At 44.4% G+C, this 26,378-nt stretch overlaps 1 protein-coding gene across 8 annotated transcripts in view; it reads right to left on the reverse strand.

The window, feature by feature from the left end:
* Positions 1 to 26,378, reverse strand: part of PLEKHA7 (pleckstrin homology domain containing A7) — a 224,496-nt gene that overhangs the window by 140,521 nt on the left and 57,597 nt on the right. Inside the window, exon 1 of one of the 8 annotated variants that reach the window (XM_047879062.1) lies at positions 1,923 to 2,256. The exons of the other annotated variants lie outside the window; for them this stretch is intronic. Coding sequence (XP_047735018.1) covers positions 1,923 to 2,005 — 83 coding nt within the window. The 5' untranslated portion in view covers positions 2,006 to 2,256. Of the gene's footprint in view, positions 1 to 1,922; positions 2,257 to 26,378 lie in introns of those variants that run through there. 8 annotated transcript variants of the gene reach the window in all.

Consider the following 26,378-nt stretch of genomic DNA (forward strand, 5'->3'; position numbering starts at 1 on the left):
TGGAGACCAGAGACAGGGGCAAGGTGAATCCAGCAAGCCAAGTCACCAACGTACAGGATAGAAAATTGAGGGGAGAGATATGGGGTACTGCAGCAGCCTGTCTCAGACCATGCACACCATGTCTCACACCATGCACAGCCCACAACCAGAGCTAGAATCTCCCTCCCTGCACTGCATACCCCCAATAAACCCACCGCCCTTTAGACACTTTCCACTCTCCTAGGGCGATCCCCCTCCCCACACCTAGTCCCCAGAAAGCCTAGCCCTTCTTGCACTCCTACGAGTGTCAACTTCCAAGATGTGCTCATCTTCTACTCACCCTAACTCAACCCTTCAGTTTACGAGGCTGAGTACTCTATCCTCAGCTGACAAGAAAAACAGTTTCTCAGGTCTCTAAAGCACAATGCTGCCTGGAAGACTGAGTTTGGCAACTCTCCACAGGCCCCAACTGGGGCAAAAATCTCCTCAGGCCTGCCTCCAATTGGCCCCCTCCAACCCACCTCTCCCAGAGCCAAGCCCCATCCACAGCCCTTGATTTAAACCTGGGTTCTTCCATTCCGCTCAATAGGGGCACACCTGAAATGCCCAGCACACATAGAGCACACTTTGTGAGACTACCAGCTTTAGAATCCACCTTTCCCCAGCCAAGGGGGAGGGAAACTGAAACCATCTGAGGGAAGAGTCACACTCTGCCCTCAGCTCTTCTCCACCTTGACCTCCTCCTTCCAGTAGGCACTGAGGGCACTGGGATAGACAGGCCAGATAACAACCTGGCAGACCCTTTTGCCTTGGCCAACAGTCTACAGATTGTTGAAACAGACCCAGAGGCACTTGTTGAACAGGTGCAGAATTCTCAGGTACTGGGGCTGTGGTAGGGCAGCCCTTTCCAGAAAACTTCAGATGGTCAGCGGAAGACCCAGGTCTCACACACCTGGCCTGGAAGCTTCATCAGGAAGCTGCCCTGGGACAAGGGTGGGAGTGTGTTTGTTTTCAGAAAGCAGAGGAAAGGTACAGACTGGTTCAAAAGTAGATAAAAACCCAGAGTTGGTCCCTCTCTGCCCTCCCAGGGGGTGGCGGGGATGGGGGGTGATGGTGCTGTCCCACAGACAGGGAAAGGGGATCCCTTCCGCAGAGTGCCAGTCACTAGGGGAACACCAGCATCCTTCTCAGGAAACTGGCTGCAATACCTTGGGCTTAAACCTTGAGTGCCAATGCCAAAAAAGGGAAAGAAAAACCTGCAACCCACCAATCTCATCTCCAGATTCCCTCTCTCCAGCTAGACACATTAATAATTAACTTGCCTACCCGGGAGCCCGCCCGTGTTGCCATAAAAGATGAGTAATGGCACCGGAGCCCCGGCCCCATGCCCGCAAGCTTCTGGGCTCAGGGCTGGGACAGACGCCTGTAACAAAGCCTCCGCATTCCTCTGGGAAGGTGTGTCTGAAACCAGACCTGTCAAACGACAAGAAGCTGCCCCCTTACCTCCCCCTTAGCTGGCTCCCATCAGGAAGGGGGTGGGGGGCAGATAAGGGGAGAAGAGATAGCCTCTGCCCAGTCCCCCCCCCCCCCCCCCCCCCCCACCGATCAGTGCCCCCAACCACCGCCGATTTCGGGAAGCAGGGCTGTCTGCTGAGAGCTAATCCTGTTACCATGAACGCAGGCTGTACTTGGAGACCCAATTCTCAAAACAACAAGGCTGCTCCCTCGGCGCCCTTCCCGATGAGTAACCCCTAGCCCGGCGCCCGCCAGACGAATTCCCTCGCTGAAACTCCCGCGGCGAGCTGCGGCTCCCACGCGGATGGCCAGCCGGGGACGAACCCGCTCCCGTCACGCCAGCGCCCAGCCACAAAAAGCAACCCCCGATGCAGCCCCTGCTGCCTGCCGGCCCGCAGCCCCCCGAAAGTTACAGCGCGAGGACACACCTGCAGGCCCCCCGCGGCGGTCCCCACCAGCCCCCCAGGGCGGCGGGGCATGCGTCCCCGGCAGGGCAGCGCCGCCGCTCCATGCGCCCGCTCCTTGAGCCCAGGCCGGCCACCGGTCAGCAGCGCTGGGCGGCGGAGCGCGCTGTGGCCTCAGCGCGCCCGCGGCGCATCGCGCGCCCTCCTCGTCCTCGCCTGGGCCTTCCCTAAGAGCCCACACCCACTTGACATCAGCGCGGATCAAAGCACGTGGCGCAGCGCCAGACGGCGGACCCCGGCGGTCCAGAGCGCGCCCGGAGTGCCGCCGCGCCGCCAGGACGGCGCGTCCGAGCGCGGCACATTCCTCTCCTTGCAGAGGATGCAGCAAGCTGGAGTGGTAAGGAGACGGAGGAGGGGGAGGGAAACCGGCAGAGGGGGCAGGACCTGCCGCCTAACAGCGGCGCTGCACTGGCGCCCAGCCAGCCACAAGCAGACCTTACAGCAGTTGCTGCAAGTGCCCATCTACTGTGAAGACCAGGCTGCAGGTGACCCGGGTTGCTGTTTTCTCCCCGCCAAGGAGAGCCCTGACCTTGAATTCTCTTCCCCAGAATGAATCGAGGAGGCTCCTCTCCAACCACCACTACTAAATTGCTGGGGCTGATCCTGACAAGCCAGGAAAGAATGCTTGGTTGGATTAGGTTGCTGACCCCATCACCCAGGAGGCCGCCATGGGGCACCCAGCAAAGCAGATCATACCCTCTGGCTTGTCTCTATACTAGCAGCCTAAAAAGGAGTCTCCTTTCTCGCCTCTCTCAACGCCCTTGGCAATGAGGGACAGCTCTCCTGATTCTGCAGGCAATGGGAAACAGCACCGCCCAGCAGCCACACACACTTCCAATTCACTCATTAACATCCATCCAAATAGTCAAACATTCAAGCATTTATTAATGCTTAGGCCAAGAGCAACAGAAGATAAACAACATTCCTACTCTCATAGAACATATAGTCTAGTCCGGGAGAGAGATGTTAAATACAGTGCAAAGTAATTATAATTGTGACAAGGTGTTAAACGTAAGAGGTGCTGTAAGAATGCACATAGGGACCCTAAACTATCTTGGCAGTCAGGAAAGACTTCCCTGAGGAAGTGACATTCAAGATGCTGAGGCAGGAAGAGAGGTTAGAAGTTATCCAAGGGGAAGGAAAGTTCAGGCAAAAGCCCTGGTTATTAAAGTGCAAGCTCCCTCCAGAAATGTTCAAGCAGAAGTGAACTGCCATGCCAGAGACACCTGGGTCTTTGTCCAGGAGGGGTATGGGGCAGCTCACAGGCTCTGGAAGAAAGCCTGGCCATCTATCCAAAGGGGACCTTATATCTGCTTTTCATCTCCTCCTGAACCATGATGTCCCAACTCAACAGAAGACCTATGAGCAGGCAGTTGACAACCTTTACTTCTGGCTTCAACTCTATCATCAATTTGCTGTGTAGCTCTACAGAAATCCCTCTACTCTCTGGTTTCAGTTTCTCTAAGATGAGTGTTGGATTAGGACAGTGTTTTTCCATTTATTTTTTTTAAACCATACTCCATTTTAGATATACAAATGTCATTCCTGTCCTGTAGTGTCTATAATGAAAGACATCAAATCATTTTCAAAATCTAAAATTATAATATGAAATATGCTTTTAAAATTACACATGCCCTTTAAATATTAATATTCTATCTTTACATACCTGCTGAAGACCTGGAGGCAGGAGTAAAGAAATGGTCTCTAAGCTTAGCCCTTTCCTGTTATCTGTCCCTGTCCCTCCCACATAGACCTGGCCACCAGCACTTTTCATCTCTAGCCTCATTTTGTTCATTCCTTCCAGGATAAATTGACCACACAATGAAGAGAAGCCCTAGGTCATCCAAAAAAGAAGGCATATTGTGAAAGACTCTTGAATGTTAATTTCCAGTGATGCTGGGAAATAGACACTTTGATAGAAGCATACAATGTTCCTGAGGACAATTTAGCAATATGAATTAAAAGACTTAAAAATGTTCATATCCTTTGAACCATCAATTCCACAGCTAAGAATTTATCCTCAAGACATAATTATGGATGAACACAAAGATTTATCCACAAGGATGTTCACTTCGCCATTTTTAGAACAGCAAATAATTGGAAATAAACTAAATGTACAAGAGACTGGTTAATAAACATCTTTACCACTAAATACACATATGCAACTTTATTTTTTTTTTACTTTTAGTGGTTTTTTTTAATATGAAATTTATTGTCAAATTGGTTTCCATACAACACCCAGTGCTCATCCCAACAGGTGCCCTCCTCAGTACCCATCACTCACCCACCTCTCCCTCCCCCCCACCATCAACCCTCAGTTTGTTCTCAGTTTTTAAGAATCTCTTATGGTTTGGCTCCCTCCCTATTTTTTTTTCATCCCTTCCCCCATGGTCCTCTGTTAAGTTTCTCAGGATCCACATAAGAGTGAAAGCATATGGTATCTGTCTTTCTCTGTATGACTTATTTCACTTAGCATAATACTCTCCAGTTCCATCCACGTTGCTACAAAAGGCCATATTTCACTCCTTCTCATTTACATATGCAACTTTAAAAATGATACACACAGGGGCACCTGGGTGGCTTAGTTGGTTAAGCATCCAACTCTTGATTTTGGCTCAGATCGTGATCCCAGTTTGTGAGATGGAGCTGTGTTGGACTCTGCACTGAGTATGGAGCCTGCTTAGGAGTCTCTCTCTTCCTCTCTCTTTCTGCCCTTCCCCCATACATGTGCACACACTCACTCTCTCAAAATAAACTTAAGTAAAAGTGATACATAGAATATTTGCTGAATTAAACAAAACAAAGGTTACAAAACAAATGATCCAATTGTATGTACACATGCAAGTGCATTTTGGGGCAGCGATGGAGGGAGCAAGAATCTATGGTGGAGTTGCACTGTGTTCATTTTTCCTACTTGTTGACTCAGAACCTACCCCCTGGAGCTAAATGTGATCCTACTATGGCATGTTATCCTCACAGGTAAATCTATGAACCCACAACTCACAAAAGCTTAATATTACAAAAGCTTAATATTAAAACAGAATGAAATGAGGCAGGCAGGAACGCGGTTCAGTTCTCCATCACCATCCACTCATCATCAGGGATTTGATAGTAATATTAAAGCCAGACTGATTTTTTCCCCCAGACTTCTATTTTTAAAATTTTTTTTTTCAACGTTTATTTATTTTTGGGACAGAGAGAGACAGAGCATGAACAGGGGAGGGGCAGAGAGAGAGGGAGACACAGAATTGGAAACAGGCTCCAGGCTCCGAGCCATCAGCCCAGAGCCCGACGCGGGGCTCGAACTCACGGACCGCGAGATCGTGACCTGGCTGAAGTCGGATGCTTAACCGACTGCGCCACCCAGGCGCCCCATTCCCCCAGACTTCTAATTTCATATAGATTTTTTAGTTGTCCTTTCCTTGAGTCTAGTGCAGTGGTTTCCAAACTTTAGAGTGCATAAAAAGTGCTGTCCATGGTGGTTTAGAGTAATTTTGACTTTATGAGATTTTTTTTCCCTTACACTCTGAGTTTAGAACCTAATCATGGTATGAAAGAAAGAAGATGACCAGAAGGATATTTACCAAAATATTAACAATATTGGAATTTCAGTTGGTTTTTATATCCTTCCTTGGGATTTTCTGTTTTCCAAGTTATCTGACAAGAAACATATTTTTAATCAGAAAATAAAATGTTTCTTAAAAATAAGTGGGTTAAAAGCGCTCCAAAACATAAAAAGAAACTATGCCTGGACATTAAGAGGGGTGCCTCTGACTATGCCCTTCATATCCCTCCCCTCTGCAAGCTCCGATACTGCCCCAGTTGGTGCCCCAACACTCAAGGACAGACAGTACATCGTCGCTAGGATACCACGCAGGAAAACCTGGCAAGAAGATTATTTTTACATTTACCTCCTAGGCTGTGCTTATAATGATGCTTAGAAGCTTAGACTAAAGGGTCCAAAATGAAGCAGCCATGACCATCCACTAATGGAGCTGTCCCCTATTCCTGAAACTCTCTACCAAATAAATCATCAGAGAACATGTACAGCACATACGTTTTGTCTTTAGGACTAAAAGCTGTTTAGTCTGCTTTTCACAGACCTGGTGACGCCACCAAGCACACTGGTAAGGACCAGAAGAAAAACAACAAGCCATAATACAGACTGGGTTCAGTCAGTAACTAGTTGGGTGATCTGTGCCTCAGATTCTCTTCTGTTAAATAGCCTAATAAAAGCTCTTTTCTTTTAAGGGGGTGGGTATAAAAGCATTAGGACAAAGTGAACAGCAGGGCCTCCGTGTAGGATGTTATTATTTAATGAAAGTATATGCTGGGACTTTGTTGGGGAGAAGGGAACTGGCTAGCTCTGGGTCCTTTGACACAAGGCTGGTAAAGTTCAACTAGTCTCACCATTCAAGCTTTCCAAGAAGCTGGGTGCACACACACTAGATGTGGGAGTGGAGGTGGATAAGACAACGGTGCTGACTTCTCCTAGGGCACAACTCAGGAACTCTGAAGTCAAGGACAGAAGGTAGGTGGTACCCCAGGTTCCTCAAAAACACAATGGGCAAAAACCACCAGGGCAGGATCTAAAGATGAGGGATGCTTGTGTTATTTGGTCACTTAAATTCAATAATCATTTAATCCCTTACCAGGCATTGTAACTACCCTCCGTCTTTGCTCAAAATAAAACACATGACTTCCAAGCCAGAGACAGCTGCCATTAGGTTACATTTTAAATCCACCTAGAGTCTAATAAAGCTAATTTTACTGTTATGGTATCTATTAAACATGGGGCCTTTGTTTAGAGAGTGAACAGAGGGGAGGAAAGCAAAGACATCAAGGGCTAGGAATTTTGATCATTCCAGAATTGTTTCTGAGAAGAAATAAGAATAAACCCTATTTTTACAAATAACTCTAGGGTACTATCAGATTGTTCTCTAATCTTAAGAGTCTGTTTCTTGGCCTGAGGGGCCAACATGGCAAAAAGTAGGGGGATCCGAACTTCCTGCGTCTTTCAAACAAAGAAGGCTTGAAGCCAAAGGACTTTGAACCCCAAGAATATGGGAGGAAAAGAGACTGAATCACTACCACGTATAAAAATAACTCTAACAGGGACAAACGTTTCAGAAGGTCCACTACTGTACAACCATCCAGCCCCCTTGAGAACAGACCAGCCCCCCACAGTCAGGCAACAGCTTAGGGACAGAAACAAGGCACTCTACTTCACCTAAGTGGGAAATATTGAACAAACTGACCAAGGAAGCTAACTTGGACCTGGGACTTGGAGCCTAAGGATCATTAAGACAGGGCTGGGGGGGTGGGGAGCCTACTTGCTCCATGATCAGAGACCAAAGCCACCCAAATAAGTTTTGATAAAATGAATGACCAAACATATAACTTTATAGATTTTTTTCAATAGAGAAAGCCAAGCCAAATCATGAAATAGCTAATTAGCTAGAACACATGTCTATGACCAGTGATCTTCATACATCCATTTTAATCAGTAAAACCTCCAAGTGATTGTTTTAAAAAAACCAGATTCCTGGGGTGCCTCGGTGGCTCAGTCAGTTAACTGTCCAACTTTAGCTCAGGTCATGATCTCACAGTTCATGGGTTCGAGCCCCACATGAGGCTCTGTGCCGACAGTTCAGAGCCTGGAGCCTGTTTCAGATTCTGTCTCTGTCTCCCTCGCTCATGCTCGCTCTCTCTCTCTCTCTCTCTCTCAAAAACAAACGTTATGGGAATGCCAGCTGGTGCAGCCACTCTGGAAAACAGTATGGAGGTTCCTCAAAAAACTAAAAATAGAACTACCTACGAGCCAGCAATTGCACTACTAGGCATTTATCCATGGGATACAGGTGTGCTGTTTTGAAGGGACACATGCACCCCCATGTTTATAGCAGCACTATCAACAATAGCCAAAGTATGGAAACAGCCCAAATGTCCATCGATGGACGAATGAATAAAGAAGATGTGGTATATATATATACAATGGAGTATTACTCAGCAATCAAAAAGAATGAAATCTTGCCATTTGCAACTACGTGGATGGAACTGGAGGGTATTATGCTAAATGAAATTAGTCAGAGAAAGACAAAAATCATATGACTTCACTCATATGAGGACTTTAAGAGACAAAACGGATGAGCATAAGGGAAGGGAAACAAAAATAATATAAAAACAGAGAGAGGGACAAAATGGAAGCGACTCATAAATATGGAGAACTAAGGGTTACTGAAGGGGTTGTGGGAGGGGGGATGGGCTAAATGGGTAAAGGGCACTAAGGAATCTACTCCTGAAATCATTGTTGCACTATATGCTAACTAATTTGGATGTAAATTTTAAAACATAAAAAATAAATTTAAAAATAAATAAATAAATAACATTAAAAAATTAAAAAAAAATAGATTTCAGGTGTCAACCCCTAGAGAATCTCATGAAAAAAGTCTAGGGTGAGCCCAGGAATTGCATTTAGCAAGCACCCAGGTGATCTGGCTGTGTGTAGTCTGGAGCTCACACTTGGAGATATTTGAGGCTAAAGGGCCAGGAGGGCCTAACACACCTGTCTCCCCTTGACTTCTAGTGGGCATCACCCAAGTAGGCTTGAATCAATTCAAAACAGAATCTGTGGCACAAAAACAGACACATAGACCAATGGAATAGAATAGAAACCCCAGAACTAGACCCACAAACGTATGGCCAACTCATCTTTGACAAAGCAGGAAAGAACATCCAATGGAAAAAAGACAGCCTCTTTAACAAATGGTGCTGGGAGAACTGGACAGCAACATGCAGAAGGTTGAAACTAGACCACTTTCTCACACCATTCACAAAAATAAACTCAAAATGGATAAAGGACCTAAATGTGACACAGGAAACCATCAAAACCTTAGAGGAGAAAGCAGGAAAAGACCTCTCTGACCTCAGCCGTAGCAATCTCTTACTCGACACATCCCCAAAGGCAAGGGAATTAAAAGCAAAAGTGAATTACTGGGACCTTATGAAGATAAAAAGCTTCTGCACAGCAAAGGAAACAACCAACAAAACTAAAAGGCAACCAACGGAATGGGAAAAGATATTCGCAAATGACATATCGGACAAAGGGCTAGTATCCAAAATCTATAAAGAGCTCACCAAACTCCACACCCGAAAAACAAATAACCCAGTGAAGAAATGGGCAGAAAACATGAATAGACACTTCTCTAAAGAAGACATCCGGATGGCCAACAGGCACATGAAAAGATGTTCAGCGTTGCTCCTTATCAGGGAAATACAAATCAAAACCACACTCAGGTATCACCTCACGCCAGTCAGAGTGGCCAAAATGAACAAATCAGGAGACTATAGATGCTGGAGAGGATGTGGAGAAACGGGAACCCTCTTGCACTGTTGGTGGGAATGCAAATTGGTGCAGCCGCTCTGGAAAGCAGTGTGGAGGTTCCTCAGAAAATTAAAAATAGACCTACCCTATGACCCAGCAATAGCACTGCTAGGAATTTATCCAAGGGATACAGGAGTACTGATGCATAGGGCCACTTGTACCCCAATGTTCATAGCAGCACTCTCAACAATAGCCAAATTATGGAAAGAGCCTAAATGTCCATCAACTGATGAATGGATAAAGAAATTGTGGTTTATATACACAATGGAATATTACGTAATATTCCATTGTGTATATAAACACCTATATTGCTACCAAATATGGCCTTTTGTAGCAACGTGGATGGAACTGGAGAGTGTGATGCTAAGTGAAATAAGCCATACAGAGAAAGACAGATACCATATGGTTTCACTCTTATGTGGATCCTGAGAAACTTAACAGGAACCCATGGGGGAGGGGAAGGAAAAAAAAAAAAAAGAGGTTAGAATGGGAGAGAGCCAAAGCATAAGAGACTGTTAAAAACTGAGAACAAACTGAGGGTTGATGGGGGGTGGGAGGGAGGAGAGGGTGGGTGATGGGTATTGAGGAGGGCACCTTTTGGGATGAGCACTGGGTGTTGTATGGAAACCAATTTGTCAATAAATTTCATAAAAAAAAAAAACAGAATCTGAATAAATCCAATTAATACCTCTTGTCGAACCTCAACAAAATTACAACAAAACTAGGGCATGATAAAGAATGCCAGTACAGGGATAATACACGGAAGCATTTAGCAATAGGAAATGCTCTAAAACTGTTATCTTTTATTTTATGCATTTTAGAAAGAGAGAGAATGCAAGTAGGGAAAAGAGGCAGAGGGAAAGAGAGACAGAATTCTAAGCAGGCTCCACACTCAGCACAGAGCCCAAGGCAGGGCTCCATCCTATGACTCTGGGATCATGACCCGATCGAGTTCCACATTGGGCTCTGCACTGAAAGCATAGAGCCTGCTTGGGATTTTCTCTCTCCCTCTCTCTCTGCCCCTCCCCTGCTTGTGCTCTCTCTCTCTCAAAATAAATAAACTTTTAGAAAATAAATAAAGGATGAGGATAGTATACTTTTGATACCTGTCTCATCTCACCTTCTACTCATAAGCCAGGTAAGAGCTCTCTGAATTCACTAGTGTTATCACCTAAAAACTCCACAGACTCAGCCAGACCTCAGTTAAAATCTGGGCTCACCCCACATGCCAGCTAGGTGGCCATGGATACACTTTGTCTTCCCTAAGCCACTATTTCTTCAGCCCTAAAATGGGATTTAAAATACCCACCCCACAGTATTGTTATGAGGATGAAAAAACAGAATTGTGTAAGTGGGACATAGTAGGTACTAAATAAATAGTGGCTATCAATCATTCAATGGCTAAACCTTTATTAGGGCCTTTTACAAGTCAGGCCAGTAGTAAGTGATAAGAGAGACAGAGAGACAAATATATAGATAGTAACTAAAAAGTTTCAGAGATTGACGTGTGCTATGAAGAAAATGAAACTGTAATATGATGGCGTGAAATGGGGGCTCAAGATGTGTCACTTAAACTAAGATCTAGGGGGAAAGCATTCCAGGCACAAGAGCAGGTAGGAACAAACCAATGTACCCAGGTGGGTACATTCCTGGGATGGAGGAAGGGCAGTGAGGCTACAAGTCAGTGACCAGTGGGGAGGACAGTAACAAGGAAGCTGAAGAGTGAGATAGCAGGAGTTATGGAGGGCCATATCATACCTGGCAGGAATTTGGATTCTCTTCCAGATGCAATAGGAAGCCATGGGAGGGGTTATAAGAAAAGACCGTGCCATGGAAGAGGCATGATCTAATTTTCTTTCTAAAAAGACTTCTGTAGGGGTGCCTGGGTGGCTCAGTCAGTTAAGTGTCTGACTCTTGATCTCAGCTGAGGCCTTGATCTCAGGGTGGTAAGTTCAAGCCCTGCAATGGGTTCCATTTAAAAAAAATTTTTTTAATTAAAAAAAAAAAGACTTCTGTAGCATTTATATGGAGAATGACCTGGGGATTGGAACAATAAATAAAAACCTAATATTTCCTTAGTGTTTAAACTATGTGCTCTGAACTGTCCAAAGAACTTTATATGTATGATATTTAATCCTCATGAAAACTTGCAATATGAGTACAATTATTATCCCAATTTTACAGATGACAAAATAGTCATAGATTAGGTAGACTTGCCCATCCCAGTGAGTAGAGGATCCAATATACAAACCCAGATGGTCTGATTGCAATGCCACTCCAAAGCCTTGAAAAGAAATGGGGGAAACCAGGGAGACTAGGTAAAAACACCACTGTAGGAGTACAGGCAAGAGAGGGAGATGGCTGGCAAGATGACTACATCGTCAATGCTGAGGGAGATTCAGCTGTACAAAATGTCTCAGTGGCAGTAGCCAATTCCACTACTGACAGGACTTACGACGGGGGGAAGGAAAGAGACAAGCAAAGTAGACTCCCAAGTTTTTGGTTTGAGCAACAGAGTGGATACCAGTGCCAATTTCCTGAGATGATTAAGCCTGTAAGAAGAACAAATCCAAAGGGAGGGGAGGCATTAAAATGAATCAAGAACTCTGGTTTGGATACATGAGATCTAAGTAGTCTATTAGATATCCAAGTGGAGAAGTCCATACGGCAGTAAGTTGTGGTCATCTCCACTTGGGAATCTCATCATCACATGACTCCTTAGGGTCTGTGTGTTGGTGAAGATGGGGGAAGAGGACTCTCCCAGTTACAGACCTTTCTGGTTGGTTGTAACAAGCAAGGGCAGAGCCTTATGTCAACTTGCTCTGAGGCTGAAAGCACCCTACGCAGCCCACCCTCTGTGGTCCAGTGAAGTCTGCATCCCAGCTCCATTCTCTGAGCCAGCTTCCTGGGTACCAGATCTTTGAGAAGCAATGCAGAGCCTGGAGGTTCAGAAGAAGAGGCTGGAAATAGGAACCGTGGAAGGAAGATTATTGGGCATCCTGCTGGCTTGTGAGAAGGGAACTTCTGAATCCCTCCCTTCTGCTTCAACACTTTTTTTTCAGTCCTCCTATCATTGAAGCCCATCCGGGTGTGAGTCCCTGGAACTGCTCACAAGGGCCTGAGTGTGATGATAATGAAAGGGTTTCCAAAATAAGCCTCCCACATTCAGGCTTCCCAAATCCCTGGCTGGCATCCAGGCTATAGCATTCCCAGAAAAACAGCAACCTCGCTTGATAAAATACCTTCAGTACTGACACCTCCGTGGCTCAGAGGAAATGGGTGTATGCTAGAGGTCAGGTAGAGGTTGGAAGAAAGAAAAAATGGCAGTTTTTAAAGTTCAGCTGAAATGTCAGGAACACGAAGCAGCCCATGTTTACACAGAGCTTTCCAAAGCTGAGACCAGCTTCCAAGAGCTTTTAAAAAATGGCTACATCAACTTGTCCAATGAAATGGCTTTTTAGTTTAACAGAAATAGACCTGGGCTGTTCTCATTCTCCTTGTATCCTTAGGCTTAATCTCCTAACATAATTTATACTCAACTCTGGTTGGTCCTTGTTGTTTTATTTTTTATTCACATTTTATCCCTTTCTCATAAGCTGCCTCAAATCCACTGTGTAATAGGATAAAGCAGTAGATGAATAGACAAATAGTGCACAGTCTTGACCATCCTGGATGTTAAACTTACAGAACCACATCATCAATAAAGGCTGTTTATTGTGAATATTAATTGGAGGTTGGGGGAGAAAACACCCAAATTAATATGTAAAACACTTTAATGTTTTGATCTCCTTATGTTAAAAAAAAGAGTCTGGTAATAATTAATACGTGTATTTTTCATATTCCTCTGTTCCTAATCGTCTAAACAATAATTTATGGGGCAAAAGGAGTAAAATCTTATGTCCTACATAGGTACCATTGATTTTGTGGCTCTTACCATTCAAACTGGGAACAGGATGCCAGGTCAATAACCAAGATGCTTCATCTTCCACATAAGAAACTGTCAAAGCCACTGAAGGAGATCGGAATCAGACTCAACCTAAATCTATCCACAAAGCTGGAATGTCAGTCCTTTCTTGGCATGGGGAGGTAAACACACGACAATGCCTACTGCTATTCTCTGGTGTTCTCCTAAATGCAGAAACAAGCTCAAGAATATGAAATAGCCAGCAGCCTGGGAACACAACTTTGGAGACATAAAAATTATTAGGTTTTCTAAATCACTGACATGAGCCAAAATCCTTACTGAGACTAGTGGGCCAAAGATAGAACCAAAAGCCTCATCACATTTACAAACATCCCCTTAAGTGCCTTCTTCTTGAACACTCTCTCTAACATAAACCTGAATGTAGCAATTATTCAGATCCCCATGTGCAGGCAGCAAATGTTTTTGAGGCTCATTCTCAAGGGAGCAAAGGAAAAATGGTATTTTTGACTAACATTTTTTTATCATCAGAAGTTGCTGGAACCAGTGTCTTGGCACTCTAGAGCACACAGTGATGACAGATGCTTACAGTGTTCACCCTGAGGACTTGCAACGTTGTAGAAGAACAGACAGATCAAATTATGCCTTGTTGTAGTTTGAAATGTGCTTTATTGCCTTCTAGGTTTTTGGAGATTGACACTCCACACAGAACACAGTAGGTGGCAACACTGAGCCATGAGAATATTCCATTTGCCAACCTTGCTGACTAGAGAAAGTTTAATGTAATAATGAACGCCATTCTAAAAATTAGGTCTCTATTAAAATAATGACAACAGGCACAAAGTCATTAAAAACACATGCCTGACAAATGTGTTATCAAAAGCACCATAAAATGTACTTTCCTGGCATGCTGTCATTTCCCACCTGCACTCTACCAATCATTGGGCAAATCCAATTATTCCCGGAGACAACCGAACTAGGCATCTCCTCTCCTCTTCTCCCTAGTGACTTTTATGAAAATAATATTCAACTTTAATGCTCCTGCACTTCAGGAGACTATGTGACAAGTGCAATAAACATATTCTCTGTGTGCAAAAATCAGGGAAAATGAGATCTGAGACTGCCTTTGCCAACCCCAGGTGTAGGCCTTCCTTCCCCAAACTCAAGAGAGACTGGAATGTAACAGCTGTCAGAAAGCAGCAATGGCCTGTGCCAGAAATACTCTGGCTGTGCAGCTCTAATTGCCAAGAGATAAGAACCCATAACTCACACAGACACTTGTGGCTTAGGCTCAGACACAGCACAGAAAGGAAAGAGCATGCGCTCTGGAGTCAGATAGATCAACATTCTGACTTTTACCCACTCTGTGACCTTGGACTAGCTGTTTCCTTCCCCAAACCTCAGTTGCCCTCTTTTGATAGGACTGGCAGCAAGATGTACCAGGTGGCTACTACAGGACTGGACTTATAGCAAGAGTGCAATACACTGGAGCTATTCTTATTAAAAATCCCTGAAGGGCACAGTGGAGTAAAATGAACTTGGGGATGTGCTGGGTACCATGATGGTCAAGCTCTCTGCACAAAAGATAGATTGCAACCTTGAAAGGGCCGCAGTTTTCTGTGAGACCTACAAGGATCAGTCACATAAAATCCCTGGCTGCTTTTGCCTTCTTCACTTGGTCAAACAAGTATTTACTGAGACCTTACAGGGTGCCAGGATTATGCCAAGTACTGAGGATAATATGGCCCTGACCTCTTGAGGCTGATCGTCTAATAAGACAACTAGCTTTCAAAATAAACACATGAGTAGATGTAAATGTACATCTGTGATGAGTACACAAAGGAGAGGTAACATGGCCACCTAAAATGAGGAAATTGGCCCAGTCTGAGGAGATGTAGGATGACAAGGGCTTGGCAAAGACAAAGAAGAAAGCTGAAGAGGGTCTCATTCTTCACACTCTCAGTGGGCTCTACATAAAATATTTAACTTAAAGGAATAAGCTAGGAAACTCTTGGCTTCCTCTTAATGACTAGGATGCTTTTCCTTTCTAACAGTAAAATCCAGAAAACCCACTGTTCCCTTTTTGTTTTGGCTGCCAGGAAGCTCTAAGTCAAATGTGAAGCTCAACAATAATACAAACCCTTAACGCACGAGTATTCATATTCTCCCTACCCTCCTTGGTTTGTCATCTTCCACTTCCTTATATTTTCCCTGATCCTGATTTCAAATTCCTATTTGCACTTTATCATCATATCTAGTGTTCATGGATCTTGGATGGAAGGAAGCAGGATACAGAGACTTACTAATACTCTTTCTAAGGCTAAGGGGCTGAGATGGAAAGAATTAACAGAGTGCCCTTTGTGTCTCTGCCTGGCGTGTTACCCCAGAGGCAGAGAAAGACATGTGGCTTGGTCCACTTTTATACAAGCAGTGTGTTCCTTATGATTGTGTGATCTAGCACAATGGTGCTTTTTCCCAGAGCCACTTTATCATGTTATATTTTTGCCCTAACAAGCAGCTTTCTTTTAGCTCATTTTTCCCTGAAACATTCACTGACCTATATTTATAGTGTACCTATATTCTGGATATTCCAGGATAGGAGTTCCCTTCTCCCCTCCTCCCCACTGTTTTTTTGTTTTTTTTTTTTTTTACAATTTTCTGTTTAATAAAAGAAGCTCATTAAATATATAACTGGAGTATTCCCTTTATACCTCTGAAAGGCATGATATACACAAACAAATCCCTCAACAGACCATTCCTCACGATTTTTAAATAAAAAAAAACAGTCATGGTCCTCTTGTGATAAATTAATGTTCATGTTGAAGGTTGAAAACAGAATAGAGATGAGGAGAAGGGAGACAGGCGGTTACTGATTTTCAGTGTGCCACTGATCTGCACCATTAAAAAAATAGAATGTTTTATGAGTAAAAGATCCATTTTTTGTAGAAAACTCCATTCTTCTCCCTGGGAAAATAAAATCTTTGTAAATGATAATTAGACATAATCCAAGAACTGCAAATTGAGAGTCTGTTCTTTTTGGTCCTGCTCCCCTTCGTATGATAAAAACTCTGAACTATTTTACTCAGAAAAAAAACAACAACACAATTTTGGACTGTTTGAGGGGATTCAAGGACTTCCTGAAAGTCCACTCATTAACTTATTGAGTACTCTCCTTGAGAATGGAACAAATACTACAGATGCTTGAGAAGGCATGTGGCAAGAATGCTTGAAAAAAATATATAAATACTACAAATAATAGTTACATGCAATGTCGATAAGAGCTATGAAGGTTAATAAAAAATGAATATGAAATTATGTCTTTAAATTCACTTCAGGGGTGCCTGGGTGGCTCAGTTGACTGAGCATCTGACTCTTGATTTCAGCTCAGGTCATGATCTCATGGTTCAGGAGATTGAACCCTGCACTGGGCTCTATGCTGACAGTGCAAAGTCTGCTTGAGATTCTCTCTCTCTCTCTCTCTCTCTCTCTCTCTCTCTCATTCTCTCTCTCTCTCTCTCTCTCTCTCTCTCTCTCCTTCTCCCTCTCTGCCCCTCCCCCACTTGCACTGTCTCTCAAAATAAATACATTAATTAAAATAAATAAATTTACGAGGCGCCTGGATGGCTCAGCCAGTTAAGCATCCAACTCTTGGTTTCAGCTTACAGCATGATCTCATGGTTAGTGAGTTCGAGCCCCACATGGGGCTCTATGCTGGTGGCATGGAACTTGCTTGGGATTCTCTTGCTCTCCTCCTCTCTGTGCCCCTTTCCCGCTTGTTTCTCTCTCTCTCTCTCTCTCTCTCTCTCTCTCTCTCTCTCTCTCTAAACAAATAAACTTGGAAGCCTGGGTGGTTCAGTTGGTTGGGTGTCCAACTTCAGCTCAGGTCATGATCTCGCAGTTCATGAGTTCAAGCCCCACATCTGGCTCTGTGCTGACAGCTCAGAGCCTGGAGACTGCTTCAGATTCTGTGTCTCCCTCTCTCTGCCCCTCCCTCATTCATGTTCCATCTGTCTGTCTGTCTGTCTGTCTCTCTCTCTCTCAAAAATAAACACTAGGGGCGCCTGGGTGGCTCAGTCGGTTAAGCGTCTGACTTCAGCTCGGGTCACGATCTCGCGGTCCGTGGGTTCGAGCCCCGCGTCAGGCTCTGGGCTGATGGCTCAGAGCCTGGAGCCTGCTTCCAATTCTGTGTCTCCCTCTCTCTCTGCGCCTCCCCCATTCATGCTCTGTCTCTGTCTCAAAAATAAATAAACATTTAAAAAAATTTAAAAAAATAAATAAACACTAAAAAATATTTTTTAATTAAAAAATAACTTAAAAAATAAATAAAAAATAAATTCACCTTAGTGGTCTTAAGTGTGTCAATTTAAAGAAAAATAGTACACAGCTGTTGCAAAAATGCACAAGAGGAACAAAAATGCACAAAGCTGGCAATGCCCAAAGTTTAGGGAGCACTGCACAGGGGATATATCTAGGGGATGTAGGTTTTAAACACTACAGATACAGTCTAAAAGTCATTATACACATATCCAACCCATAGAATTTACACCAAGAGTGATCCCTAATGTAAATTACAGACCCGGGACCATAATGGCATGTTGGCTATAGCTTCATCAATTGTAACAAACGCTCCACTCTGGTGGGGATGTTGATAAGGAGGGAGGCTGTGGATATACAGGAGAGTAAATTCTGCTCACTTTTGCTGAGAACATAAAACTGCTCAAAAAATAAAATCTATTTTTTTAAAGTTCCTCTCATAAAGCAGTTCACTCAATGGCACTTCTTCCCCCTTTTTCTCTTCTCGTGTTTCTCCAGACCAGCTAGCTTGGCAACACACATCCCCATGTCACTCTTATGAGCCAGAGGATTCCTAGTTTGCTGCAAAGATTATGAAGGATGAAAGGCTGCCTGGCAGAGCAGACATGTGTGGGGGTGAAGGGGATTTCCCTGATCTGCCTGAACAAGGTATCCGACCAGGGTGAGGCGACAAAGACCAGTTGCATTTCACTGACACCCAGGACCTGCCGAGACCCAGATATCGCCAGAGGAAGTGAGTCAGAAATCCAGAAGATTAGACAATGGTGCTGGGTTTGCCAAACCAAAGCGAGGGCCACCAGGACCCAGAGCAAGAAGGATCAGGAAGAGCCACCAATCAGACTGTCTGTGTGGGTCTGTCTCCCCTTCACAAACAACCAGGACCTTAAAATTACTGACTCAGTACCTGTCTCCCCTGCTGGGCTATAGCTTCTAAGAGAAGGACCACTTGTGTCTTCTCAGCCCTGTATCTCCAGAGGCTAGCACAGTGCCTGGTACATAGTAGGCCCTTTGAGGGAATGGAAGAACTCTTGAGAAGAAAGGTCACATCTTTTCTCTTCTGCCCTCTGGTGGCTAGCAGGTACTTTGTATTGGAAAATGCTCAGGAAATAGTTCTTTTAAAACCATATAAACTGCCTGATATAACCAGTATGTGTTTTGTTTTGTTTTAATATAATTATCATTTTTTAAGAAAAAAGAACAAATGAATCCAGCAAATAAATGCCTTTGTTTTTTCACTCCTTGTAGGTAAGTCCGGGGTGGCAAACAGATGGAGGAATGATTGAGACCAAAATTAAAAGCTGGCTGGGGCTCCCCAGGGCTGGCTGAGTGGTCCAGACACAGGCATGTTCATCCACTAGTCACCTGGCTCTGAGGTCATCTCTACCTACCCCATCCCCAGAGAAGACTGAAGGATGAGTGTGGTACCAAGACCAGGAGCCCTCTACTCTCTGGATAAACAGTGTGGTGAAGCAGTGACCTGCCTCTCCCCAACTCAGCCCTAGTGTCTGCCTCCAAGAAATAACTATACTCAGGAGTAGAAAAGTATTAGAGGCAATGTCTATCACAGCAAGTGCCCCACCTGGCTGGGTGGGTCAGGGTGGTTCTAAGGTCACCAGCTGCCCTCTTGTAATGGGTACCCCAAGGTGTTGGGATGGTCAGGTGCCCCTCCCTAGGGTTTTCTTAAACAGTTGGATCATATGTTAAGGATTAAACAAAGGCCCCATAACCTCAGAGCTAGAAGCAGTCGTCACAATCACAGACCTATCCTCTCACACATCCCTGCTTACTGGTGGCCCGGCTTAGACACCACCAAAGTGACTCACTGCCTCTCAGAGAAACCCGCTCCATCTTTGGGCAGTTCTAATGAAATTCTGGATCTCTACTGTTTTTCTCTGAAAGAGAATATGGTTTCCAAGGCATTCCTAACAACCTGGCTTATACTGTGGGCACACAGGAGAACATGATTTAATTTCCCTTTCCACCAGCCTAGGGAACTTTTAACTCAGAACCACTGACTTCCAGAATCTCTACAACTAGAAGTGATGGTGATAATAGCTAATATTTATAGAGTGCTTACTAGGAGTTAAGCATATGCTAAGAGCTTTACAGGCATTATCTCACTTAATACATTTTACATTTAAAGCTCACACTCTCCTTTGAGTAAGATATTAGTTGTTAACTTTTTTATGCGTGAGAAAATGAAGCCTCAGGGAGTTAACAGAACTTGTCCAAGGTCACACGGTACTAGGGGAGCTAGGAATGAAACCCAAGGTTTTGCATTTGCTTTAACAATAGAACTCTTAAAAAAAAAAAAAAAGATCTGATCATCAAAATCCAATAAATAAAATGAAGCAGTACTGTTTGTGAGGGCTCCTAAAGGGAGTGGCATACTCTGGTAATTACAATTAATAAATACATTCTGAGTTCCCCTACGCCAAGCACCTCTCTCATGGGGGGGGGGGGGGGGTTACTGTTTTACTACTGTGCCTAGTGTTTAGAACAGCACCTAGCATATAAAAGACACTCGAAAAAATACTGCTGACTGAATGAATCCAACGTTCACTGAGTGTTTACTATCTTCCAGGCACTGTTCTAAGAATAGTTTTATTAGCTTGATTAACCTCATAGGGGTTCTATTATCCCCATTTTACAGATGAGGAAAGTGAGGCACAGAGAGGTCATATAGGTTTCCCAAGGTCACACAGCAAGGAGGTAGCAGAATTGGAACTCAATCTGGGGTCAAACTCATGCCCTTTTAACTGTATTGAGCCATTTTAGTTCCTTAGTTTATAACAGGAGAAAGATCTGAGGCCTACAGAAGAGAGACTGCCACAGAAATAGTTAATGGCAGAGGAGCTGAACTTTTACTATCAACTATTTGTGCACCTGATGTCCTGCCTTTTATTTCTCCTTTTTATTTCTCATAATTCCACCATGAGGTAGACCCAAGAGCTTTTTGCACTGCCACTTCAGAGATGAAGAAAATGCTCTGAATTCCCAGGAATGCTGCCATTTAGAGAGAAAATCAGTGACCACTGCCCACTCCAACTTGGCCATTGCTAAATATGTTTTTCTCAACCTTGCCGATGAGCATCTGGCTGGGTCTCACACACTGTAATCACAAAACCACATCAGGGGAAGACAGAGAGAAAGCAGAGGGCCAGGGAGAGGCCAAAAATGATTAGGAAAAGGGTAAGCCGTGCTTTCATTGCTGTATCACAGCAGTTGCATCCCAAGCCCACAGTTAAAAAATGAACTGCAATGTCCACTATCCACCGTGTCTTCTGGGCTTTGCAGCTCTGCAATAAAAATCCAATCTGAGCAAAGCCACTTTTCCACTTAGGCTTTCTTCTTGCCTCTCCTTGAGAAGTTAAAAGACTCTCTTTTAAAATAGTAGATGAGCCACAAATGCCCTTTGGACAGAACTTCATGAAATCCCCACTTCAAAAAAAGCAAAAACAGTACTGCAAACATTCAAGGTCAAGTTAAATGATTTGGAATAACTGCATTGGATGTCCATTTTTATATTAAGTTTATTTTGAGAGGGAGAAAGAGTATGGGAGAGCGAGCAGGGGAGGGGCAGAGAGACAGGGAAAGAGAGAGAATTCCAAACAGGCTCCACACTGCCAGCGTGGAGCCCCATGAAGGGCTGGAACTCAGGAATCCTGAGATCATGACAGGAGCCAAAATCAAGAGTCAGAGACTTAACCCACTGAGCTACCCAGGTGTCCCTCTGGATGTCCATTTCAAATGTAAAACTCACCTTTTGAATTGGCCAACAGAGTAAACATTGTAAACTTTTTGAACTGGTCCCCAAGATTGACTTAAAACCTAAAGCAAAAAAACAAATTAAAAAAAAAATCAGGGTGCCAGGGTGGCTCAGTCAGTTAAATGTCCGACTTCAGCTCAGGTCATGATCTCACGGTTCGTGAGTTCAAGCGCCGCGTCATGCTCTGTGCTAACAACAACTCAGAGCCTGGAGCCTGCTTCAGATTCTTGTCTCCCTCTCTCTCTGCCCCTCCCCTGCTCATGCTCTCTCTGTGTCACAGATAAATAAACATTAAAAAAATTTTTTTTAAATAATAAAAAATAAAACCCAAAGCAGCAGTGTCTAATGAAATATAATGCAAGCCACATACGCAATTTTAAGTTTTCCAGTAGCCACATTAAAAAAAAAAAAAGGTAAAAATGGGGCACCTGGGTGGCTCAGTGGGTTGAGCCTCTGACTTTGGCTCAGGTCACAATCTCACAGTTTGTAAATTCAAGCCCCATGTCCGGCTCACTGCTGTCAGCCTGTCAGTGCAGAGCCTGCTTCAAATCCTCTTTTCCCTGCTCTCTGCCCCTCCCCCACTTGCACTCTCCCAAAAATAAATATCTTTAAAAAGGTAAAAACTAGTGAGATTAATTTTAATAGTACAGTTTAACTCAATATTTCCAAAATATTATCATTTTCAACATGCAATCAGCATAAAAACTATTGATATATTTTACATTCTTTTCATTAAGTCTTTTAAATCTGGGATGTGTTTCAAATTTGAAGCACATCTCAATCCAGACTAGCCAAGTTTTGAGTGCTCAAAAACTACGTGCAGCTAGCGGCAACCTTTTAGGACAGCACAGACCTCAAGCTTTCAAATCCTTAATCATAAACTCCTGGCATAGTCCCTCCCTCCGCCTGATACAAGGAAGTATGCAGACAGACCTAACCTCAGAATCACAGGCCTTTTAACAGAAAAAAAAAAAAAAAAAAAAAAAAAAATGCTGTTAGGCCAAAGCAGAGGCTCCTGCTCTTTATTTTACAACATCAAATCCTACGAGAAGCAACCACAGGCTTAAAAGATAAATGTGTGCCTTGGTAACTCTGGTTAAATTGTTAGGGGAAGATAGGGCACCTGGGTGGCTCAGTTGGTTGAGCATCCGACTTCAGCTCAGGTCATGATCTCACAGTTCGTGAGTTCCAGCCACGTGTCGGGCTCTATGCTGACAGCTGGGAGCCTGGAGCCTGCTTCGGATTCTGTGCCTCCCTCTCTCTCTGCCCCAACCCACTCGCATTCTGTCTCTGTCTCTCTCAAAAATAAATAAACATTAAAAAAATTTTTTTTAATTGTTAGGGGCAGAAGTGGGACTGGGAGGAAGAGTCTGTTATAATAAATAAATAGGGATGATAACCCTTTACACTTATGGAGCCCACATACGCATGCTCTCATCTTCTCAGCAGACTCCCATACCTGACAAGCCTGGGACTCAGAGGGCCTGGTAACCAGCACGTCACTCAGGTAGACAGAGGCAGGACCAGGAGAAGCTAAGCCCAGTGCTTGGCCTCAGAGCCCTGGATTCTGTCCCGGGTTCCCTAACTGAGCCACTAAACAGAATTGTCTGGAGGCACTTATTTGAAACATGGACTTCCGGGGGCACCTGGGTGGTTCAGTTGGTTAACGATCCAACTCTTGACTTCAGCTCAGGTCATGATCTCCCAGTTGGTGAGTTCGAGCCCCACATAGGGCTCTGCGATGACAGTGTGGAACCTGCTCGGGATTCATATTCATTCTCTCTCTCTCTCTCTCTCTCTCTCTCTCTCTCTCTCTCTCTCTGAATCAATCAGTCAATCAATCAATCACAGACTTCCAGGTCCTGCCCAGATATACTGTATCAGTTTGGGGCAGGAGAGAAAGGCAGGATCCCAGGATCTGTATTTTTAAGACATTTCCCAGGTGATTCTGAGGTTTCCTCACTTCCGGAATGACTGTACCAAACCATCTTCAAGTATTAAAATGTCTCTCCCTAAAAAAAAAAAAAAAACAAAAAACCAACACATAAAAACTCACACTTGACAAACAGGGTATTACTCTTCATCCAGCAGACATCTTTCACCAAATTGCACTGTTGGTGTTATTCCTTTCACTTATGCTGAAGCACGTTGCAACAGGCCGGTTTATAAGACTGGTAGAATTCATGCTGAGCAAATTTTTGGAGATGTTTTTCTCTGCATTTTCAGTGACTTCCTGGAGAAAGTTTCTTCCCTGATTTGATAATGATCACAATAGCCAATATTTATTGAACAGTTACTATGTTCCACAAATATACATTATCTCATTTAATCCCTAACAACAACTCTACAAGGCTGGGACTATAATTATGCCTTACCCAATTTTCAGATGAGGATGCTGAGGCTCAGAAGAGTCAACACCTTTAAGCAAGCTTAATTTGAAGTAGGTCTGTATGAAAAGCTTCACTATCATTATCCCTCCTAGTACTCAAAATTGCTAGGTTTCATTCCAGCATGTAATGTGTTCTCATCTTACACTATGGATGACCATTAACAGATCTGGCCCACCTTTATACATAGGTGCCCCTCCTCCGTTATCCCACAGCCCACCAAACTTGCTCTTATACTTGACTATTTTCTGCCTTTTCCAGAAGCCTGGGAGTTCTTTAAGAATTGTACCTCTTGGGGGACCTGGGTGGCTCAGCTGCTTAAGCATCCAACTCTTGATTTCAACTCCGGTCATGATCTCACAGTTAGTGAGTTCAAGCCCTGCATTGGGCTTTGTGCTGACAGCATGGAGCCTGCTTGGGATCCTCTCTCTCCCTCTTTCTGCCCCTCTCCTCTCTCTTTCTCTCTCAAAATAAATAAACTTAAAGAGAGAGAGAGAGAGAGAGAGAGAGAGAGAGAGAGAATTGTACATCTTTCAGGGCAGCTGGGTGGCTCAGTCAGTTAAGCATCCGACCCTTGATTTCGGCTCAAGTCATGATCTCACAGTTCCCCACACTGGGCTCTTTGCTGACAGCAGGGAGCCTGATTGAGAATCTCCCTTTGCCCCTTCCCCATTCGTGTGTGTGCACTCTCTCTCTCAAATTAAATAAATGAACTTTAAAAAAAAGAGAGAGAGAATTATACCTCTTTCTATCACATGTATCTCTGTACCCAGGAACTTCACGAAGTCCTGTAGTATTGAGTGTTACATGGATGGATACAAGCCTGAGAGGTCATTGGACTTTATCAGCTAAATAAATAGAAGCTCCATAAGGTTTCTAAGCAGGGAACAGAATAAAACATTTGGTCAGGAGTATTTGGCACTCTCTGGAGATGAGGGGCTGCAAGGGGACATGGTAGGAGGGGAATTGGGGGCCCTACAGATAGCAGATCTGAAGGTAAGAAGGCATAGCACCAGAATGCGAATGATGTATTAAGAGGCAGTTTCAAAGGAATCAGGGATCTGGGTGTATCCCTGGGATACAGGGATCCCAGGGCCCAGGAAAAGTCTGGCCCATGGGCCCAGTAAGGACCTGACTAGGAACAAAAGTCCTACAAAATCTCCTACTCTCTGGCCTCAAAGGGCATCACTGCTTTGCTCTCTCATTTAGGTCAGGCATGTTTTGGTTTTGTTTTTAAGGAAAAAAAGCATTCCTCCACTGGCAATCCCAGGCTGCTCATGACTGAGCCACAGACAGGAGCCAGCCAGACTCCCTCCACTATGGTTTCCTCAGCCTCCTCACTTAGGGGGACCTAGACCTCCACCTCAGGGAAGTTCCTCACTTTCCCCAGTCCTCCTCACGGTGGCAGCAGGAACCATCTGTGGTGCCACCCTCTCCTCTTTCTCTTTCTCTCTTTCTCTCTCTCTCTCTCTCTCTCTCTCTCTCTCTCTCTCTCTCTCTCTCCCCACGAGGCACTTCTGCTGTGGGCTCCAACAGCCCTCATGCTGCTAGACGTGGAAAGGTGGGCAAAATTGGCCAGGGAAGCTGGCACCCATGTGAGCCAGAGTCCAGTCAGCCTGAGACTGAGGCATCTGGGTTTCCTCCCAGTGCCTCTCCCAAACAGTCTAGTCACTGAATTACCAGCCCTAAAGATGAGTAGACAATCCCACCTGCCAGAGCCCACAACCCTGAGACCCTCCCCTCTTAAAGTGTGAAACCTTCTTTCCTCACTTCTTATCACAAGGCAGGATTGCACCCACCTTAAAGTGAAGAGGGGATAGGAACTCTGAAATCAGACACCCCAAATTATTAGGCTTTGGGAATCACTGGAATTTTTGTTTGTGTTGACTTTTTTGATATGTTCAAAGAATTTCACTTCAAGGGTCTCCCAAGAGGTTCACAGAATCAGGATGCACAGAGGATGCCACAAGTCTGCCCACAAAGCCCAACTTCAGTGCCTAATTAGAATGGCAAATCAGGGTATTTGAAGGCAAATCAGGTTTTGAAGTGAGATTTCTGTAGAAAACAGCAAAGAGTACTCATTACTGACAGGCCCCAACTTGCTGTGGGTCTTAATGAGCATTCTGTTAGACTCCAGCTCTGGCAACACACATGCACCACACACTGCAGACCTAGGGGAACATCCCTCAGCCACCTCTCTTCTCTATAAGGTAGTTTCCTCTCTCCTGATCAAAGTGAAGAAAGGAGGAGTCATTCTCAAGCTCAAAAACTCCCGTTCCAGCTGAGGAATTCACAGGCCCCTAATCCCTGGGTGAAAGGACAAGGTGAAAGGACAGCACCAGTAAGTGCCCCTGAGAGCTTGTAGAGAATACAGACACCCCAGCCCCACCACACCTGGGGAGCTGTAGCATTATTAAGCCCCTTTGGTGACCCACCAAATAGGTTACTGTTTTCTCAACTAGTGGATTGTAAAAGCACATCTGAATGTACCAGAATGTCCTGCATTACCTCCCCCTTCATTTCCCTCACACCAGGAAGGTGACAGCAGTGGTAGCAATGAGGAAGAAAGGATAGGTAAAACAGTATCTGCACAAATACACATGTTCATGTACACACACACACACACACACACACACTCACTCAC

The sequence above is a fragment of the Prionailurus viverrinus genome, chromosome D1, assembly GCF_022837055.1.
Source record: "Prionailurus viverrinus isolate Anna chromosome D1, UM_Priviv_1.0, whole genome shotgun sequence".
Taxonomy (NCBI): Eukaryota; Metazoa; Chordata; class Mammalia; order Carnivora; family Felidae; genus Prionailurus; species Prionailurus viverrinus.